General features: G+C 45.1%; 2 protein-coding genes across 2 annotated transcripts in view; one reads left to right on the top strand and one right to left on the bottom strand.

Moving 5' to 3' along the window:
• Nucleotides 1-2,997: 2,997 nt before the first annotated feature.
• NTAQ1 (N-terminal glutamine amidase 1) lies at nucleotides 2,998-11,761 on the bottom strand. The gene is made up of 6 exons (XM_033155812.1): nucleotides 11,548-11,761; nucleotides 10,153-10,252; nucleotides 7,894-7,944; nucleotides 6,060-6,208; nucleotides 4,440-4,564; nucleotides 2,998-3,256 (listed from the first exon to the last, which is right to left on the bottom strand). The coding sequence occupies exons 1-6, from the start codon at nucleotides 11,655-11,657 to the stop codon at nucleotides 3,150-3,152; spliced, it is 642 nt and encodes a 213-aa protein (XP_033011703.1). The 5' UTR covers nucleotides 11,658-11,761; the 3' UTR covers nucleotides 2,998-3,149.
• A 3,484-nt stretch (nucleotides 11,762-15,245) lies between these two features.
• ATAD2 (ATPase family AAA domain containing 2) overlaps nucleotides 15,246-20,752 on the top strand; it is a 28,715-nt gene continuing 23,208 nt past the window's right edge. Inside the window, exons 1-3 of the mRNA XM_033155810.1 lie at nucleotides 15,246-15,568; nucleotides 16,792-16,934; nucleotides 20,322-20,371. Coding sequence (XP_033011701.1) covers nucleotides 15,356-15,568; nucleotides 16,792-16,934; nucleotides 20,322-20,371 — 406 coding nt within the window. The 5' untranslated portion in view covers nucleotides 15,246-15,355. The remainder of the gene's footprint in view (nucleotides 15,569-16,791; nucleotides 16,935-20,321; nucleotides 20,372-20,752) is intronic.

The following is a 20,752-nucleotide window of genomic DNA, read 5'->3' as shown; positions in this document are numbered from 1 at the left end:
TATTTTATTCAGTTTTTGGTAACCGAAATGTCCAAACGCATTAAATGGTATTGTCACATGGGAGTTCCAGGCACCCACTAAGCAGATTCCAGTAAAACAATAAAAAGGGAAGATGATGGTTCATTGCTGGTATTACTTATTATTAATAAACAAACTGAATATTTTGTTTAATTTGCATACAATTTTCTTTGTAGATTGAACATACACCACCCATTTATTTTTCTGCATGTAATAGTTCATGGGTTTTATCCACTGCCATGACAGTGCTCAAATCATGTACGTGAGGAATGGACAGCTTTATGCTTAGACCTCTGCTCTTCCAATAGGAGACAAACTGCAAACAGTGACACCTAGTGACAGAACACAGTATTAGTCTTCCCATCGAGAAGCTACAGGAGACCTTCAAAAACAGCCACTTCCCAGAATTATCTATTGCAAGGAGTCTTTCTTTTTCTTTTTTTTTGCTTGAGGGCTGCATTTACCCTAAAGAAACCCTCTGGATGGCCACATGCCAATTAGTTGCCCCTGGAAGCCTTTAAACAAGAGGAGCACTGGATAGCTCAGTTGGTTAGAGCCTAGTGCTGATAATGCCAAGGTTGCAGGTTCAATCCCTGTATGGGACAGCTACATATTCCTGTATTGTAGATGATCCTCGGGGTCCCTTCCAACTCTAAAATTCTATGAATCAAACACCCCTAATATTCAGATGTGTACTGCAACTCTGCTTAACCAGGGGTGTCCAAACTTTTTAAAGAGAGGGCCAGATTTGATGAAGTGAACATGCATGAGGGCCCACCAAAGCTTTCTTTACAAGTTTACTCCCAAAGTTGTTGCCACAGGGGCCGAATTAAATCCAGCGGGCTAAATTAGCCCCCCCCCCCCGAAACGGACTTTGGACATGTCTGACTTAAGCCATCACAGCTACGAGCTACTGATCAACATAACATGCCTTTCAAAAATGCACCTATTCCTTTTTACAGCTGTCTGAGCTACTGGTCATCTTGTGGCGATTCAGTTAATTGAATGAATTCGTTTTGTGATGTGTGAATAAGTACTTCTTTTAGTCTGCCCTTTTCCTATTTCAAAGGTCGTCGAAGGGAGGGTGAGAGAGGTTTCCTTGCCCGAGGTGTACGTAATTTCTTTCCCCTGCTGTCGCTTCAAGTCACACGAACTTTACTAGCTTTTGAAACGTTTCAAAAATCCGTGAGCCCTAAGCATCCAAGCCTCAGAAACTCTTACAATCTGTGCTGCCCTTTGTCCAATGCTAAAAGCACCCTCTGCTGGCTAAAGGCAGAACTGCACCCAGGGATAATTAATGTTGCATTCAAAACGTTAATTGCATTCAATAACAATAAAACAATTATTACCTCTATAGTCATCCAATTCATGGTGCAGCTCAATATGCAACACATTTTTCGTATGTATGAAAATATAACAGCCTCAGGGTGTAAATGTAATAAAAGACCTCCCGGGTTCTGGTTATCACCCCCTTTGAGAACATTCAGATCTAAATGAGAATATCATTTGGCCATCGTCAATTTGTGCTGGCTTAGGTGAGATCATTTCCCCCACAAAGCAAGCTAGCAGGTGGGTGCACAGCTTGGTACAATCAGCTGGGAATTACTGGCATTGTTTTTCTACCGATATCTGACCCATTTTTATTTTTATTTTGCAATTTGCTAAATTCCTTGCTGCAGCATTTGCCTTCACAGAAAGGAGCTTTGTAGCTCGGCTTTCCACATACTTGCTTTGGAGATACTGCGACTGAGCCTCCCAATTTTAGGCAGAATCTGCTAATCTGGATGTTCTAAGCAGTTCTTTTATATTTCCCCCTTCTCTCTTTTTTTTGCAAGTATGTTTTTATTTTCAGATAACAAAACAAAATGAGTACACATTTACCAAACATAATCTTTAAATTATAACATAAACTCCGCCGAGTTTCCTGACTTCCCTCCTTCTCTACTTTAGTTTTCTAGATTCCTTCATTCATCCGCTTTCTCTTAACTTTCTCCACATTTTATTTACATTACAATAATGCCACTATCTATCATTATTCTTTCTGTTATATTGCAAGTATTTCATCACACCTGTCAGTGTTTTACAAATTTTTACACTTTTTAAATATTCTAAAAATTTACTCCATTCTAATTGGAAATTCTGGTCTCTCTGGTTTCTTATTCTCCCAGTCAGCTTCGCTAATTCTGAATATTCCAGCAATTTCATTCTCCATTCTTCAACCGTTGACAAGTCCGTCGATTTCCACTTCTGTGCTAGTAATATTCTAGCTGCTGTGGTGGCATATATATATATTTTCCCCCTTCTCACACGCCTCTCAAAGCATCCTTACCCATCTACCTATTGCCCACCCCTGAGCGGCTTCATTTCACTTGTGTCCTGCAGGGGGCTCCTCTGCAGATAGAAGATTGCCAATAGAACAATCCAGAATATGGGTGATATGATAGCCATGTTCAAATATATAAAAGGATGTCATATAGAGGAGGGTGAAAGGTTGTTTTCTGCTGCTCCAGAGAAGCGGACACGGGGCAATGGATTCAAACTACAAGAAAGAAGATTCCACCTAAACATTAGGAAGAACTTCCTGACAGTGAGAGCTGTTCGGCAGTGGAATTTGCTGCCAAGGAGTGTGGTGGAGTCTCCTTCTTTGGAGGTCTTTAAGCGGAGGCTTGACAGGCATCTGTCAGGAATGCTTTGATGGTGTTTCCTGCTTGGCAGGGGGTTGGACTGGATGGCCCTTGTGGTCTCTTCCAACTCTATGATTCTATGAAGGATTTCACAAGGGAAATGACATAATGTACTGGTAGAGTATGCAGACGTGCCCGGAGTCAAACACTGGCATGTCCGAGAGCTCCTAGTCTGAAACCCTGGAGAGCTGTTGCCAGTCAGGGTAGACAATACTGAGCTAAATGGACCAACGATCTAAACTTCCTATGTTATTCCGGCTCCTCTCAATATATATTAATATACAATTTAATATTTTTTTTTTAAAAAGGTTTTATTCCGTTCAGTACATTTTCTTCTATTTCCCCCCGCCCAAATGCAACCAGTACTATCAGTCCAACTTTAAAAACCTGAATGCAATAAATAAGAATGGCGCTCGTCAAAAGGATTTCTTCGCTGTGAGTCAAAAATCAGTTCTGGCTGCCGAACCCTTGCACAAATTCGGGGAGAGAGAGCACAGAACCCCATCCAACATCTGGATTCATACTGATGAAGTCATCCAGGTTCATCTTGAAGTCTTTTTTTTTCAAAAAGAGAAGGGGGGGGGGACGAGAGATGGTGTCAAGAGTACATTTGAGTGTCCCAGAAAGCTGTCTGGGAGATGATACATAATGAAATGAAGGGAAAAAATGTTGAAAATAACTTTTGTTAAGAAACCAGAAGCCTTTTTATTAGTAATTGTTGTTGTTGTTCAGTCGTGTCTGACTCTTCGTGACCCCATGGACCAGAGCACGCCAGGCACGCCTATCCTTCACTGCCTCCCGCAGTTTGGCCAAACTCATGCCAGTCGCTTCGAGAACACTGTCCAACCATCTCATCCTCTGTCATCCCCTTCTCCTTGTCCCCTCCATCTTTCCCAACATCAGGGTCTTTTCTAGGGAGTCTAAGATCATGGCCACTGGTCCCATCACCTCCTGGCAAATAGAAGGGAAGAAATGGAGGCAGTGAGAGATTTTACTTTCTTGGGCTCCATGATCACTGCAGATGGTGACAGCAGCCACAAAATTAAAAGACACCTGCTTCTTGGGAGAAAATCAATGACAAACCTAGACAACATCTTAAAAAGCAGAGGCATCACCTTGCCGACAAAGGTCCGTATAGTTAAAGCTATGGTTTTCCCAATAGTGATGTATAGAAGTGAGAGCTGGACCATAAAGAAGACTGATGACCGAAGAATTGATGCTTTTGAATTATGGTGCTGGAGGAGACTCTTGAGAGTCCCATGGACTGCAAGAAGATCAAACCTATCCATTCTTAAAGAAATCAAGCCCTGAGTGCTCACTGGAAGGACAGATCCTGAAGCTGAGGCTCCAATACTTTGGCCACCTCATGAGAAGAGAAGACTCCCTGGAAAAGATCCTGATGTTGGGAAAGATTGAAGGCACAAGGAGAAGGGGACGACAGAGGACGAGATGGTTGGACAGTGTTCTCGAAGCTACCAACACGAGTCTGACCAAACTGCGGGAGGCAGTGAAAGACAGGAGTGCCTGGCGTGCTCTGGTCCATGGGGTCACGAAGAGTCGGACATGACTAAACGACTAGACAACAACAACAAAGGGGACTGAGAGTGTCCTAACAGCTCTCAGACTACAGTTCTCAGGATACTTTGGCGGGCATGCTGTCAAATACATGAAAGGCTTTGAGCCTGCAAAGGGAATGTTAAGACACAGGTGTAACGGGAGTCTAAAACAACTTCTTACCTGCGGTCTCGATGCATGGATATAATGGAGGCGGCTTTTGCCAGTTCCCGCTGGCATCTTTCATGTGGGATCGGTCAGAGGCAAACGTCTTCAGGTACACGTCGGCTCGAACCAATCGGACTTTTCTAAACAAGCCAAACACTTATGTGACAGGGATTGCATAGTCCGCAACAGAAACATCAGGAAACATCAGGGCTGACTCTGCTCCTGGTATTTTCAGCTACAGCTGGACCAAACATGGATCATTAGGTATCAAACTCAAATGTAATTAACCGTGAACGGTTTTAAAAGGAAATCCACTTTAAACACGCAATTTTTGCAAATTACATTTTTGAAGTCCGGTTTAAATCGCAATGCAATGGGGCTTAACTTTCAGGTTAAGGGAGTGCACCCTAGGGCTGGATAGCCCTATATGAGAATAAAGCCCCACTGAACACAGTTGGGCTTACGTCCAAGTAGACATCATAGAATTGACCTGGTATTTGGTGTTTTAGACACGGAAGCAAAAGCAACCACATGACTCTCTCTCTGTGGCACTTTAAAAGACTAACAAGTGCACTGCTGCAAATGTTTTTGTAGGCATTCTGTAGTTCCTGAAGGAGCATCTCCACCCCCATCGTTCTGCCCAGACACTGAGGTCCAGCGCTGATGGCCTTCTGGTGGTTCCCTCCCTGCGAGAAGTGAGGTTACAGGGAACCAGGCAGAGGGCCTTCTCAGTAGTGGCGCCCGCCCTGTGGAACGCCCTGCCACCAGATGCTAAGGAGATAAGGAACTATGTGGCTTTTAGAAGAAATCTGAAGGCAGACCTGTTTAGGGAAGTTTTTAATGTTTGATGTTTTGTCATGCTTTTAATATCCTGTTCAAAGCTGCCCAGAGTGGCTGAGGAAACCCCGCCAGATGGGTGGGGTATAAAGAATATATTATTATTTATTTATTATTATTATTATTATTATTTATTGACAAAACAGAAACATCTAAATCTGTTGGTGCCATAGAATGCTTTATGGCAGGCATAAGCAAACTCTGGCCCTCCAGATGTTTGGGACTACAATTCCCATCATCCCTAGCTAACAGCACCGGTGGTCAGGGATGATGGGAATTGTAGTCCCAAACATCTGGAGGGCCGGAGTTTGCCTATGCCTGCTTTATGGTTATGGAAGGTATCCCATCCTCCCTTTGCCCCCAAATCGTTTACATCCACAATCTACAAAAATGATGATGAGCAGAATTGAAATATAAAGAGGAAAAACAAGAACATTTTATGACAATTCCACTTACCCGTATAGCATTTATGCAAACTGTAGTTTGCTAAGGTTGCTGAGAGTTGTCAGGAGACCCCCCTGTTCTCTTCACAGAGCTATAATTCCCAGAGTTCCCTGAGAAGAGGGACTGGCTGTTAAAAACCTGGGAACTGTAGCATCGGGAGGAGAATGGGCACCCTTAACAGACTAGTTCCCAGGGTTCTTTGGGGGGGAAGCCATGATGATTTAGAGTGGTGTGATACTGCCTGAAATGCGAAGTTCAGCAGAGGTCAACTAAACCTGTAATGCGCCATGCCAGTTTTGGGTAAGCCCAAATCTTGGTTGTTATTACAGTTGCACAGGCAATGTCTGCCCTCACCTTTGAAATTCTGGACGAATAATGCTGTCTGATTTAAAAGCCTTTTCAATATAGGTGTCGATGGGGCAAGGGAAAGGCAGCAAAGTATCAAGGTCGTAAATGAAATTCTGGTCTCCGCTGGCCACATGAAGCAAAACAACATGGTAGTCCTGTAAGTAGACAGTATTACAACTTCTTAACTGTAAGAATCTGTGACAAATGGCTGAGAGAAGTCTCCATCTAGGAATAAAACAATTCAGAAACATATACAATCAAATATTTTAAAATATCTTTTAAAAAACAACTTATTGCATTTTTCCCCACCAAGAAATTCAGTTGGTGTAGTGCACACTGTGGTCTAAACCACCGAGCCTCTTGGACTTTCCGATTGGAAGGTCAACGGTTCGAATCCGCATGACGGGGTGAGCTTCTGCCAACCTAGCAGTTCAGAAGCATACCAGCGCAAGTAGATAAATAGGTACCACTGCGATGGGAAGGTAAACGACGTTTCCATGAGCTCTGGCCCTCATCATGGTCAGCAGTTTTTAGTCATGCTGGCCACATGACCTGGAAAGCTGTCAGTGGACAAACGCCGGCTCCCTTGGCCTGAAAAGCAAGATAAGCGCCACAACCCCATAGTCTCCTTTGAATGGAGTTAACCGTCCAGGAGTCCTTTACCTTTACCTTACCTACTTCTCCCCCTCTCCATTTTATCCTCAAAACAACCCTGACAGGTAGGTTAGGATGGAAGGCAGTAGAGTCGGAAGGGACCCTAAGGGTCATCGATTCCAACCCCCGGCAATGCAGGAATCTCAGCTATTGAATACCACCCAGTGGTGTCAGAATATACATTTACCTGGAAAGATCACCGGACGCTGTTGAACTCCAGCTCCCATCAGTCCCAGCTATGGCCAGGGATGATGGGAGTTGTAGTCTTAGCAACATCTGAAGGTCCACACGTTTCCCAACTCTGGCTCAAGGAGCATAAATTAGGATTCGTATCATACTGCATTGGCTAGTGTGTTGGGCATGGACACACAAGACATATTCCCTCACTGCGAGAAGCAAAACTACAGGGAACCAGGCAGAGGGCCTTCTCGGTAGTGGAGCCCGCCCTGTGGAACACCCTCCCATCACAGGTCAGGGAAATAAACAACTACCTGACATTCAGAAAAAAACTGAAGGCAGCCCTTTTTAGGGAAGTTTTTAATGTTTGATATTTTTGTATTTGGTTTCTGTTGGAAGCCGCCCAGAGTGGCTGGGGAAATCCAGCCAGATGGGCGGGGTACAAATAATAAATATTATTATTATATTATTATTATTTAAATTCCTGGCAAGGCCATATTTCATTGACTGGCCTAGCGCATGTCACATATTTGAATGAGGCGCAGCCATCTTTAGACTGGGCGAACTGCATTAGAATGAAGTGCTTTAAAACAGGCCTCCAGCCTAATACCGGGTAAAATCTAGACATATCTACAGTTTTTAAACTGTGGGTTATGCAGGGAGATTGAAATGGGGTCACATAATTCTCTTTCTCTAGAGCTACACCTTTTTTATCGCAATAGGTGCATTTAAAAAGAAAATAAAAGTAGCAGTAGCAGTTGTTAGCAGAGAGACTAGGATAAAGCAGACAGAGTCCAGAGAGAGAGAGAGAGAGAAGAAACAGGTAATACTTTACCGAGGTAAACGGTACAAAAACAGCGTATGAGAAGAAAGGAAGAGAGACATTTGTCTTTCTTAGGTCAGGCTTACACAGGGGTGGGGGGGAACTCCTTTAAAACTACATTTCCAGCAACAGTGGAAGGGGCAATTGTAATATTAAACATAGAAAGGAAGCTCTGAATTTCCTCACCCAAATCACAGGTTGACCAACCACACCTGCCTGCTGCTCCCAAAGGGGCACCTGTGGATTACAGAGAACGGGTGATTGCATTTCAGTACGGTAAACAAACATAAAAGAGTTCAGATTACTACTGAGTTAGCGTTTAAAAAAGTATTATCTGATGCAGCTAAGATTTTTTTTCATTGGGATACAGGATGAGACCCAAATATCCCCATGCCGAGTGCCTGAAAAGCTCTTGAAGACCCATGGAAGATTTGCTCCTAACACCCACATAGTTTAGCCATTTCAAGTTTAGCATTTTGCAGCGAACTTCAGACTCAGGTCCTCCCCTCTCCACCTCCAGGTGAGCAGATCCAGTAAATCTTCTGCTCCCACTTAGATTGACCTCATCTTAGCATGTTGTCCAAAACCCTAAAGTGCGGTTTGTACGTTCAAGCAAGCTAGTTTCATCATCCGTGCTCTGAAACTGGGTGACCTGAACAAACCATAGTCAATAGGTATCAACTAAAACACTCCTTCCAGTAGCACCTTAGAGACCAACTAAGTTTGTTCTTGGTATGAGCTTTCGTGTGCATGCACACGAAAGCTCATACCAAGAACAAACTTAGTTGGTCTCTAAGGTGCTACTGGAAGGAGTGTTTTAGTTGATATTTTGTTTGGACTATGGCAGACCAACACGGCTACCTACCTGTAACTGGAACTAAAACACTGACTTGGTTTGAACAGAACACACACACACAGTGCATAGGTGAACTATGGAATTTGCTCCCACAAGATGGGAGCGATCGACACCAACTTGGATGGCTTTAAAAAGTGGATTGGACAACTTCATGAAGGATAAGGCTATCCATGACTACTAATCCTGATGGATATATTCTGTTTCCATGGCTGGAGGCATAAACGCTCCTGAATACCAGTTTCTGGGAAACCACAGGTCTGGAGAATGCTGGTTCCGTTCAGATCCTGCTTGCATCTGTCATAGGTGCTTTAGCTGAGATATGTGCATTACAGGGGGTTGGACTAGATGACCCTTGGGATCCCATCCAACTCTACAATTCTATGATTCTATCCGGTTGGCCACTAAGAATACAGGAGGCAGGACTAATGGTTGTGGGCCTGATCTTCATCGTCTTTCAATTTCCCTTTGGCCTCTCTACTCAGAAGAAAGGCCCCTTGATTTCAGGTAGGCTTACCCCCAAGAGAAGTGGGTATAGGATTGCAGCCTAAAACAACCGCCAGGATCCTATTCTGCATGCAACAGCAAGTAAGCCACTTAAGCGATCACATATATTCCACAGAACCCAGCTTCTGATGCTGCCGTGGCAAACGTCATTTTGCATTTCATAGAATCATAGAATCCTAGAGTTGGAAGAGACCACAAGGGCCATCCAGTCCAACCCCCTGCCAAGCAGGAAACACCATCAAAGCATTCCTGACAGATGGCTGTCAAGCCTCTGTTTAAGGACCTCCAAAGAAGGAGACTCCACCACACTCCTTGGCAGCAAATTCCACTGTCAAACAGCTCTTACTCTCAGGAAGTTCTTTCTAATGTTTAGGTGGAATCTTTTCTTGTAGTTTGAATCCACTGCCCCCTGTCCGCTTCTCTGGAGCAGCAGAAAACAACCTTTCACCCTCCTCTATATGACATCCTTTGATATATTTGAACATGGCTATCATATCACCCCTTAACCTTCTTTTCTCCAGGCTAAACATACCCAGCTCCCTAAGCCGTTCCTCATAAGGCATCATTTCCAGGCCTTTGACCATTTTGGTTGCCCTCCTCTGGACACGTTCCAGCTTGTCAGTATCCTTCTTGAACTGTGGTGCCCAGAACTGGACACAGTATTCCAGGTGAGGTCTGACCAGAGCACAATACAGTGGTACTATTACTTCCCTTGATCTAGATGCTATACTCCTATTGATGCAGCCCAGAATTGCATTGGCTTTTTTAGCTGCTGCATCACACTGTTGACTCATGTCAAGTTTGCGGTCTACCAAGACTCCTAGATCCTTTTCACATGAACTGCTCTCAAGCCAGTTGTCACCCATCCTGTATTTGTGCCTTTCATTATTTTTTGCCCAAGTGTAGTACTTTACATTTCTCCCTGTTAAAATTCATCTTGTTTGCTTTGGCCCAGTTCTCTAATCTGTTAAGGTCATTTTGAAGTGTGATCCTGTCCTCTGGGGTATTAGCCACCCCTCCCAATTTGGTGTCATCTGCAAACTTGATCAGGATGCCCTCAGATTCAGTTCAATGCCGCAACTCACCATCCTCCTGTCATTGGAAATGAAAACCGCATAAAATTCTTCTAAAGGGTATAGATTCTGGTTTCGGATGTATTCACAAAGCTTCCACACATTTTCCTCACTGTAACAGAGAAAACAGAAACACAACCTACTACATTTCCATTCCACGTTCTCCCCAGTAATAAAATTTCAACATTGCGTGCATTCACTGATATGGATTATTAGGACTTTACGTTGTTGTTTTTAAATAGGGACTCTTTCCCTGCCTGAGAGACCCGCACTCGCTTTTGGACAAGATTCTGAGGTCCATTTGCTATTGGGGTGTTTGGGGTGTCAGGGGCAAAAGTGGTCTAAGCAATGAATTTAAGATATTATTATTATTATTATTGTTGTTGTTGTTGTTGTTGTTGTTGTTGTTGTTGTTGTTGTTGTTATTAATTGAATTTATATACCGCCCTATACCTGGAGGTCTCAGGGCGGTTCACAGAATAAAACCAAGAGCCAAGATTTTATTTTATACGGTAGGCTAGTTTCCACATACAAACCCCCCACTTCTATCCTCCATTCAGACAAGGAGGAGGCACTATCAGGGTTCAAAGAAACATCCCAACCAGGCCAAAACATTTGGGATGAGAAGCATGGGCAGTGAGGGAGAGATTGAGGATCGAGAGCCACAATTGCCCCAGGGTTCTCGAGGTTCCCCACCCATTCTTTACAGGGTTTAATCCTCATTCCACTTTCCTGTCCCACTCTGAAAAGCTTGATCCAATCACTTTTAAAAGCACGTGTTTAATGTAATCAGATTTTTCTTGAGCCCTTCTTATTTCTACCAGAAACTATGCCCACTCCAAACACGCACCTTTGATTCAAAGGATAGGCGTGCCTGGTGTGCTCTGGTCCATGGGGTCACGAAGAGTCGGACACGACTGAACGACTGAACAACCACAACAACAACAACATGCCCATGGAAGTTCATAACTTCCCTATGAAGTGTGGGGTGTGTGTGCAGTGATCGGGTAACCTCAGGGAGAGCGAACCTATGTAAGCAAGAGGGTCTTGTCACCTGGGGAGGTCATATCGGTGCTACTACCTGTAATGCAGTTTGACTTCACACACACAGATGCCAGCATCAACCAGCTACAGTTTCCACAACCTCCGGCCACTAGCTGTCTCAACTTCCTTCTAAATGCACCGGCGTTAAGGGGGAAATTTCTGCGGAAGCAATTCTCCAGGAAGCAACTTAGGAGGGGCTTGTAATATTTTGGAGAGCTCCAGATATTCTGGAAAAGGTTGCAGCTGCTCCGATCCTCTCAGGCGCTGCGATGCTCTAGAATTAAGTGGTCCTTATGTCCTCCTATTCTATTAGGGGCATTGCAGCAATCGCCTCCTCTCCCCCGTGTTGCATTGGTTTCTTACCAGTAGCAGCCGGTGTAGACGCAACCGGGCCGAGCAGGCACCGCAAGCTCATAGCCAGCCGGTGGTGGTGCAGCTGCCGCATCTGCAGAACCTGGCTCGGGCTGATCCATTCGGACTCTCACTCAGCTAGCAAGGGGGAAGGTTGTGCGGGGCTCATTTCCCGAAGAAAGCCTTGGTGCATTTCGCCGCCGCGTCTCCCGCGGCCGCTGCAGCTGCTTAGACAGACCCGGGAAGCACCACACGGCTCGTGCGCAGGCGGCTGGGTGTGTTTCAAGCAAGTCCTTCCCCGGGAAACGCGGCAGCGTTGCAAGGATTGGAAATCCCAGGGAAGTGGAGAAGCTGTGCACGAAGGGGGAAGCTTCAGCAAAAGCTGCGCGAAGGTTTCAGCAAAACCACCTTGGCGTTGTTAACTCCGATCCTTGCTTTGCATGCGTACTGTTGCTCGGGGGCTTGCCCCAAATAAGTTGGTAACCAAAACAAATCTGCATGAAACTGCTTCTCAAAGATGCAGTACTGCGCTCCAGGCTGCTGCCTAGTCGGTCTAGTGAGAACACCGGCCCTGGATGCAGGGCTGCAATCCTGCACCCGCTGAAGAGAGGGTGGGGCACACCCACCCACAACTGCACAGAGCGGGACTTGCTTCCGATGCAATGCTGAGAAGCGCAACGGCGCACCCTGGGAACTCAAGGCTGCGTGCGGGTCAGTGGCTGCAGAAACAACAGAAAAGCCTTATGTCGCCCTTGCCTCTACATTGCAGGGGGTTGGACTAGATGACCATGGGATCCCTTCCACCTCTACAATGCTGTGATTCTAAATGGACTGTAAATCCAGGAAGCCCGACTCCGTCGTGAATTTGCCAGCTTTTAAGATTCAACCGGGCTCTTCTTGTTTTTGCCATTTTCAGATGTGCGCCCAATGTTTATTCGCAACGCATGATCCTTCGTTTAAGGTGTTGTTCAGTCGTTTAGTCGTGTCCGACTCTTCGTGACCCCATGGACCAGAGCACGCCAGGCACGCCTATCTTTCACTGCCTCCCGCAGTTTGGCCAAACTCATGTTAGTAGCTTCGAGAACACTGTCCAACCATCTCATCCTCTGTCGTCCCCTTCTCCTTGTGCCCTCCATCTTTCCCAACATCAGGGTCTTTCCCAGGGAGTCGTCTCTTCTCATGAGGTGGCCAAAGTATTGGTGCCTCAACTTCAGGATCTGTCCTTCCAGTGAGCACTCAGGGCTGATTTCTTTAAGGTTGGATAAGTTTGATCTTTTTGCAGTCCATGGGACTCTCAAGAGTCTCCTCCAGCACCATAAGTCCATTCTTAAAGAAATCAGCCCTGAGTGCTCACTGGAAGGACAGATCCTGAAGTTGAGGCTCCAGTACTTTGGCCACCTCATGAGAAAAGAAAAGACCCTGATGTTGGGAAAGATGGAGGGCACAAGGAGAAGGAGATGATAAGAGGATGAGATGGTTGGACAGTGTTGTGCCTGGCGTGCTCTGGTCCATGGGGTCACAAGGAGTTTAAGTATGTCTGGCTATAAAAGGGAGTTCAGTACGCTTGTGTTTCCACCTTCTCATTTTATTAATTGCTGAGTCTTATTGGTGCTTTTACTGCTAATTTTAGAGGGGTGGAGTTGTACATCTTCAACTGTGGGTATTATTTCCTTTTTTAAATAAAAAAAATTATTAAAAGAAATTTAAGTCCATATAATTTTTAGTTTTGACAAATTATATAAAAAAAAGAAGAAAAAATTTCCTTTTGCTGTTTTGTACGCTGCCTTATGAGTAAACTTGTGCTGCAAGGCAGGATATCAATATTTTAATAAATAACAACACATACATTTGTATTGTGGTGCAGGTTTCATGGGGTGGTGGTGTAAAGACCCACTTTATCAAATAGGCACGAGACTATCAATGGAGAGCAAACTTTATCAGGAGTAAAGGGAGGTGTGTTGTGTCTTAGTATTTTTAGAAAGCGGGGCCAAAACTGCAGGAATGAACAGCACAAATTAATCCAGTTAAGTGCATAAAAGATCCAATCAATGTAGATGTGGCCCATTTTGGAAGGGAGAAATATGCAGATCAGGATGTCAGTACCCTTAAGTACTTTAATAGAGAAGAGGTCAAATTCTTAATCGATAAAGAGATGGGGGAAACCCCGCCCTCTTAAGGGAGCGAAAATCTTGCAGGTCTTGTCTGGGACGTGACCCGACTCGGGGCTGGAGAGAAGAGGCTTGTTTTCCATCCGGGGAGGTGAGTATCTCCATTTGGGATCTGCTCCGAAAGTTACCTGGGATCTTACCGGTGAGAAAAATTTCCCATCTTTTAATACGCTTTGGGGCAGGGCGTCCTTCGTGTTGGGCAACAGGGATGAAGGAAATGCAAGATTCCTGGGAAGAGCCACGTTTGGAAAAAGCCTGCAGGATCAGGCCAATCGTCCATCATCTAGGCCAGCCAGCATCCTGATCTCACAGTGGCCAATCCGATGCCCATGAGAACCCCCCCCCCCCAAAAAAGAAGGCCTGAGCCCATGAGCATTAGTCTCTCCTGCGGTTTCCAGCCACTGGGCGTTAGGGCAACTTGTTCTCCCAATAATTTCTCTCACCCTTTAAAAGTCATCCAAGTTGGTGCCCCTTTTATAGGCCTGCATTGCTTTATGACGGCGAGCATGCATTGCACACGCTTTTTCCATATGTGCGTGAAGGGCTTGCGGTTCGCTTGCAATCTGCCGTGCATGCTGTTGGCTTGGAAGCAAGTCCCGCTTTGCTCAAAGGCGCTTACTCGCGGGTAAGCGGGGCAGGGGGAAAAAAAGGGCGCTGGTTGTGCTGCTAGGCAGGGTTTTCTCTGCAGAAAAGCAACCGCCTCTTGCATCTTATTTACAGAAAAGCGTTTGCTTTCCTGCACTCGCTCGTTTGACAGAAGCTTACTTCGTAGTAGTCGGCGGCGGATCGCTCCCACACGGGACAGGATCTTTTAAAAAACACCACCCGTCTTTGCTCTGTCTCTCCAAGGTGCGGTTCCTGCCCACCGTGGTGACCGCTTTAAGGCTTTACGTCTCAATGCACTTAATTAGGATATGCAATACTTTTGGCCGGTGTTGTGCGTTGCTGCAGGATAGATACCCTTCCAACAAAAACTCTTTAGTGGCGAGTACCGATATAACATGCAGTATTAAATAAAAATCGGCAACGCGTTGCATTTGCAACAAGGGCTGCGCGCCCTCCTAGTTATTGTGCAATGTTTATTTCGTTGGTATTTTTTGGCCCCCCTCCAAACCCACGCTCGGAGCGCGGTTTGTTTCCCGGGCGCCGCCGCAGCAAACTGGCCTCGCGAAGGCGCGGGATTTGAAGCGGGGGCGGGGGGAGCCTGCGAGGCACAGCCGCGCGCGCCGGGCCCCGCCAGCCAATCGCGGCGCAGCAGGACAAGCGGGCTCTCAAAACAACTTCGCGCGCGCCAAAACTCCCGATGAGAAACACAGCGAAGAGAGAGCCGTGTCCCTCCGCCGGTTTGGGACTACTTGTCCAGCGGAGAACTCACTTAACTCTTAGGATTTTTCTTTAAAAAGTGTTCTGTAGTAGAAATAGGGAATGAAGGGGAAGTAGTTCAGAGTCTATGAGGTTTGGCAGGGGTGTTGTATTTTCCTTTCCCGCCGTGAGGTTGAGAAGCGGGCTCTGAGGCGCGGAGGGGTTCGCATGGCGGTTGAGTGAAGCGGCTCCTCCCCGTTTGTGGCGCCAGAATTCGTCGGCGGGGAAGGAGCCTCGTCTGTGGCGGCCGAGGCCTCTTGCAGCTGTCAGGGCGACGCGACGGGAGGGCCATGGTGATGCTCCGAAGCGGCTCGGGCGGCCCTAGCCGTCCAGGCCCGGGCGGGGCTCCCGGCAGCAGCAGCAACTCAGGCGGCGGCCGAGGGGGCGCAACGCCGGGGTCGCCTTACGACGCGATGGAGTCGAGCTCCGAGTTTCTCTCATTGCAGCTCCCGTCGGCTTCCTCGGCAGCGGCCGGCGGGGACACGGCCCGGAGAGACACCGCGGTGAGGAGAAAACCGGGAGGGGGGGAGGCGCACCTTTTATTTTTATTAAGTCCCTTAGGGAGATTCAGGCTCCTACCTCAGGAGGGATCACCCCCAGGCAGCAGAGACTGTTTTATGTGAAATGAATTCATTATTATTATTAATAGAAAGTTGCTGGCCGCTCCTCCTTGCCACCAGAGGCTTTGGAAGCAGCTGCCAAGAAAAACCGGAGCGCGCGATAAAACCACTCCAAAATAACGCAGCTGGGCAGCAGAAGTTTCATAACAAGCGGCGAAATGCTGCATGGAAATCTTGAAAGTTTCAGCCAAAAAACAAAACAACCCAACTAATCTTGGATTTTGTATGCGGGGTTTTTTTTGGGGGGGGGGGTAGGGTGACCCAGAAGCTGGGAGGTCGTTGTTTTGTAAATGCTATTTATTGCTTTTTTCACACACCAGAAGCTACGAAGTCTTAAGCGTAGGGAGAGCCGTCCTGGATTAGAAACCGAAGTTGCCCATCTAGTCCAGCATCCTTTTCCCACTCTGCCTGCTGTTGATAGGGAACCCAAAGCACACAGCTATTAGTTAGATGGGGTTTGTGTGGGGGCAAGCTTAATAATTCTCCTTTTAAATTTGCCCGCCTCAATCGCCCATGTCGCATGGTAGCGAGTGCCACCAGTTTTGAACTACGTGAAGTGCTTTTTTCCCCATCCCGAAACTCCCCCCACGATTCAGCTCTGTTGCATAACAATGCCTTCCAGCAAATTGAGCAATCCGCCCCCTCGAGCTTGGAAGCTTTGGAAGCGGGTTTTTTTAACAGCAGGCTGTGGGCTTGACTTGCCCAGAGGGTATATCATTCATTGCTTTGTTTCGTTTCCTTTGTCATGAAAAGATGTTTAGAAAGACACTCTGCAAGTTGGGCAGTGGCCCTGTCCCTCCCCTGTCCCTCTCCGTGTGCCGCGGAACAGTGGTTGAAAAACACTGAGCTACTGGGTAATGTAAATGTAATGGAGGAGCTGATATGCAACTACTAATCACAAAATATGGAGAGGTTTTTGTCAATTGTTAATTTATATACCACTTACATGCCAAATTGGCTTTTAAGTGGTTTACAACTGTTCAAACATCCATAATTTAAAATACACAATAATATTAAAGCATCCTTAATTAAAATATACAATAACACAAAAAATTAAAAGCAAATAGTACAATGTGCATGTTCCTAATTTGTTTTTACTTCTTCAGGAGCTTTCTTCAGATAAAGAATGTGAACATTTACATTCCTTAAGATCTATGAGGAAAAATAATCTACATTATTCAGACTCTAGTTTTGACAAAAGCGTGACAATGCTGAGTGAGAATGGTATTAACAGGAAACATTTTACAAGGTAAATAACCTTTTCTACTTCTTGCAAATAAGTTTGTAAGATCATTTTATGATCTACCTGTATTACTTGTAGCCTAGTTTAAGTCCTACGCTCTAAGTACCAGAGTTTTTATACCCGTGCTGTGCTCCATGCAGAGTAAATTAGTGCTTACAAATCTGACTGCATGTAGAGCACTTCACGTTGCCAGAACTTAAGTGGGCCCAGTTATGCTGACTTCTATTTGTATACCATGCCTTGGAAATTGTCTGCTTGAGTGAATTTGTCCTTTGGTCATTGTTAGAGAAAATTGTGGTGTAAAAACTACAGCTTTTCTGAGGTGGATTTCAACTAAAGTACTTGGCTGAATTGTTTGAGAATGATGGCACTGGCTTATATACTTTTAAGATTTAAAAATTTACATCTTGGACTTTTTGAGTGATCATACGTATCTACTACCACCATGTGAAAAGATTATCTCTTTTAGGGTTTCCTGTTAACTACCGTATTTTTCGGTCCATAAGGCGCTCCGGACCACAAGACGCACCTGATTTTAAGAGGGGAAAAACCAGGAAAAAATATTTTCCTGGTTTTCCTCCTCTAAAAGGCAGGGAGGGGGCGCTGGAGGGGGAGCACCTTCTCCATTCACAGCGGCTCATCCCCGCTTGCTTTAAAGGGACATGGGGACGAGGGGAGAACGCTCTGTTTCTCCCCTTCTCCCCATGTCCCTTTAAAGCAAGTGGGGATGAGCCTGCTTTTGGCATCGGCGCACCGGGCACAGAGTGGTGGAGAAAGCAGCAGCATCCCCGCTGTTTTCTCCACCACCCCGTGCCTTGCACCGATCCCAAAAGCAGGCATCGCAGCTGCCTCCCCCCACCTCCCGCCAAACGCGGCGGGGGGTGGGGGGAGGCCGCAGGAGCGAAGCCTTCGCTCCATAAGGCACACAGGGATTTTCCCTTCCTTTTTAGGAGGGAAAAGGTGCGTCTTATGGAGCGTAGAATACGGTAAGTGTTGTGTACGTGACATACATATCCGGACAGGCAGCCACTGCGTTGACATATCGTGGGCCTTGGCTTACAATGCACCAGTGAATTGTGCTCCATTTTGCTCCTCCCAGCTAGCACTGAAAAGTAACCACAATCCATGGTGAAGTCTGAATTAGGATCGCAGTTTGTTTCACTGCAACAAACCACATTCAGTAAGCCCAAGAACAAATATTTGCTACAGAATGTGTTCAAACATAATGCTAAGCCAGAGGTGGTGGTTTGTTTCCTAAAGCCAGGAGGAGCGATTAACTTGATTCATTCATGCGGTAAGCAATGGTTTATGACTATCACATGAGAATTTGGCTAATGCCAAGCAAATTGACCGTAAGCAATATGAACTAGAACATGTTTACATATTTCACTTTTCAGTGGCCAATCAACATTTTTCGAGTAGCTTACTAAATAGTAAAAAGTGCAAATGTGAAAGAAATAAAACATAAGAGCACGGGATAAAAACTTGCAGCATCTTAGAAGAAATAAAAAAGTGTGTTTAAAAGCCTGAAGGAGGGGGAGGTTGTTGTCTGGTACTAAACTTACAGCAAAGTGGGAGCTAGGCAAGCTTCAGGTTATCGCCTGTTTGCCATTCACTTCCTGTTTGCCATTCATCTTGCTTCCAGTGGTGAGGGTATCTGGAGAAAGGTCTCAGGTGGATCCAGGAGTAGACTGGTTAGTAGATACAGGCAGATGGATCCAGGAGTAGACTGGTTAGTAGATACAGTGGTACCTCGGGTTACATATGCTTCAGGTTACATACTCCGCTAACCCAGAAATAACGCTTCAGGTTAAGAAATTTGCTTCAGGATAAGAACAGAAATTGTGTTCTGGCGGGGCAGCGGGAGGTCCCATTAGTTAAAGTGGTGCTTCAGGTTAAGAACGCACCTCCGGAACGAATTAAGTATGTAACCAGAGGTACCACTGTACTGGTTTATTAGTTGGGTACCTTGCACTTTGAACTGAAGTTGTATGTGATAGGGAGCAAATTCAAACTGTGATTATTATCCTACCTCCTGGTTCCTTTTAGCGGTCTTAACAGCTGTGTCCTCAACTAATTGGAACTTTTAGATGTCTTCAAAGGCAGCCCCATAAAAGAGCATGTTGCAGTAAATGAGAATTAATGAGGCCAACATGTATCTACTCTGGAGAGTCTGTAACTGGTGCTGTCCAAAATACTGTTCTTTACATGCCACTGGAGCACTGGATGGCAATAATGGATTTATAATCATCCTCAAACTACACACCTGATTCTTGTGGAATAGGGAAACCCACTCTAGAACTGAATGAACACAGTCTCTGAATATATGGACCACCCACCAATAGTTCCTACACCTTGGCAGAATAGAACTTCCTTGAAAGTATATTGCAGTGTAGCTATTATATCAGTGAAAACTATTAAAATGTTTTACATTTAAAATGTATTATTTATGGACTAAATACCCCAGAATTATACTGCAGCCTGTGGAGGGCAATCTCCACAGTTAATACACAAATGTAGTAAGACTGGGAAAATACAAATAATTTTGGTACTAGCGTGCAAAGCCCTAAACAGCTTAGGACCAGGGTATCTTAAAGAGCACCTCACTCCCTATAGGCTGCCTAGGTCATAGAGTTTCGGGGCTGACCTTTTGGCGGTGGATCCCTCTCTAGAAATCAGATTTATTTTTACTCAGAAGATAGCATTTAGCATAGTAGCCCCTGCATTATGCTACCCTTCTAGCAGAGGCAAGACCCATTGGTGGAGGTGAGAAATTTCCGACACTGGGTTTTGGCATGCCAGAAAAACATTTTTATTTGAAGCATTTCTGGGGTGTTAATTTTATCTGATTAATTTTAATATTCAGTGTTTCGTTTTTAATGTTTGCTTTTCTACTAATCCTGTAGAGATCTATGGTTATAAGCAATTTTTTTTAAAAAAAAAACAACAAACTCTTTTTTTTAAGGACTTACTGTCCAAGCAACATTACATTTTAAAATGATTTTGGCACTACCTTGTGTTAACTTGAGCTTTTGGAATTGATCTTTTTATAACAAAATTGAACAAATAAACAGTATTTCATAAACTAAGCAAATTCAAATTCTCAAGAGCACCAGTCCTTATGAAGCTAAAACATTCCATCAAGCTTGGCATGAGTACAAATTTTCCTTTTGGGTGGTGGGAGAGAACAAAAATAGCCTAGTGAGAACTGAGCATGCTCATTAGGAAAAGCATATTGGCCAGTGGATGGATGAAAATGGGAGTATTCTGGAAAAAGAACATGTTTGGAACCCAAAAGAAAAGTTGCAGGTCCCAGAGTTCAACTCAGTTCCAGTACTGTGCCAAATAAAAATTGGTGAAGTCTTAACTTTGAATCTATTTGTTTCTATGCAGGCAGCTGGCTAGACAACAAGCAGATAAAAAGAATGAAGATTGTGAATATGGTAAATCTAGTAAAATACAGATATTGAGAATTACAGAAATGTAGAGTTGTAAAATGATCCAGTGCAGCACTGATACCATTCAACCTCCTACCCTGGGGAAGGTTGACATTTGTGTACCTTTGCAGTGGAAGGACATTCCATAGCTTTCATAGGCACTGTGTTCTGCTGCAGCAAGAATGATCTGACCTAAAACTATGCCGTTTATCAATACCTATTGCTCCTTTTGTATTTTTAGAGATATGGTAAATGAATGTGTCCCATGAGGCACCATTTCACAGGGCCCCTCTACCCTTGGTGGCTTGCAGAGGTGACAGGGCAGCGATAACAGAAGGATAACACTTCTGAACAAGGGGAGTTTCAGATTTTTTTAAGGGTTGATAC

Source organism: Lacerta agilis, chromosome 7, assembly GCF_009819535.1.
Source record: "Lacerta agilis isolate rLacAgi1 chromosome 7, rLacAgi1.pri, whole genome shotgun sequence".
NCBI classification, from domain to species: domain Eukaryota; kingdom Metazoa; phylum Chordata; class Lepidosauria; order Squamata; family Lacertidae; genus Lacerta; species Lacerta agilis.
Note: the sequence above shows the minus strand (reverse complement) of the source record. Positions and strands in the feature narration are given on the sequence as shown.

What these genes read in the sequence shown, in the direction of transcription:
- NTAQ1 (XM_033155812.1), bottom strand. Translation starts at nt 11,657, where the DNA reads ATGGATCAGCCCGAGCCAGGTTCTGCAGATGCGGCAGCTGCACCACCA. An exon ending in TTGGTCAACCTGTGATTTGG is followed by an intron (nt 6,209 to 7,893) that starts GTGAGGAAATTC and finishes GTCTACTTACAG; the next exon opens with GACTACCATGTTGTTTTGCT. An exon ending in ATTCGTCCAGAATTTCAAAG is followed by an intron (nt 4,565 to 6,059) that starts GTGAGGGCAGAC and finishes TGGCTTGTTTAG; the next exon opens with AAAAGTCCGATTGGTTCGAG.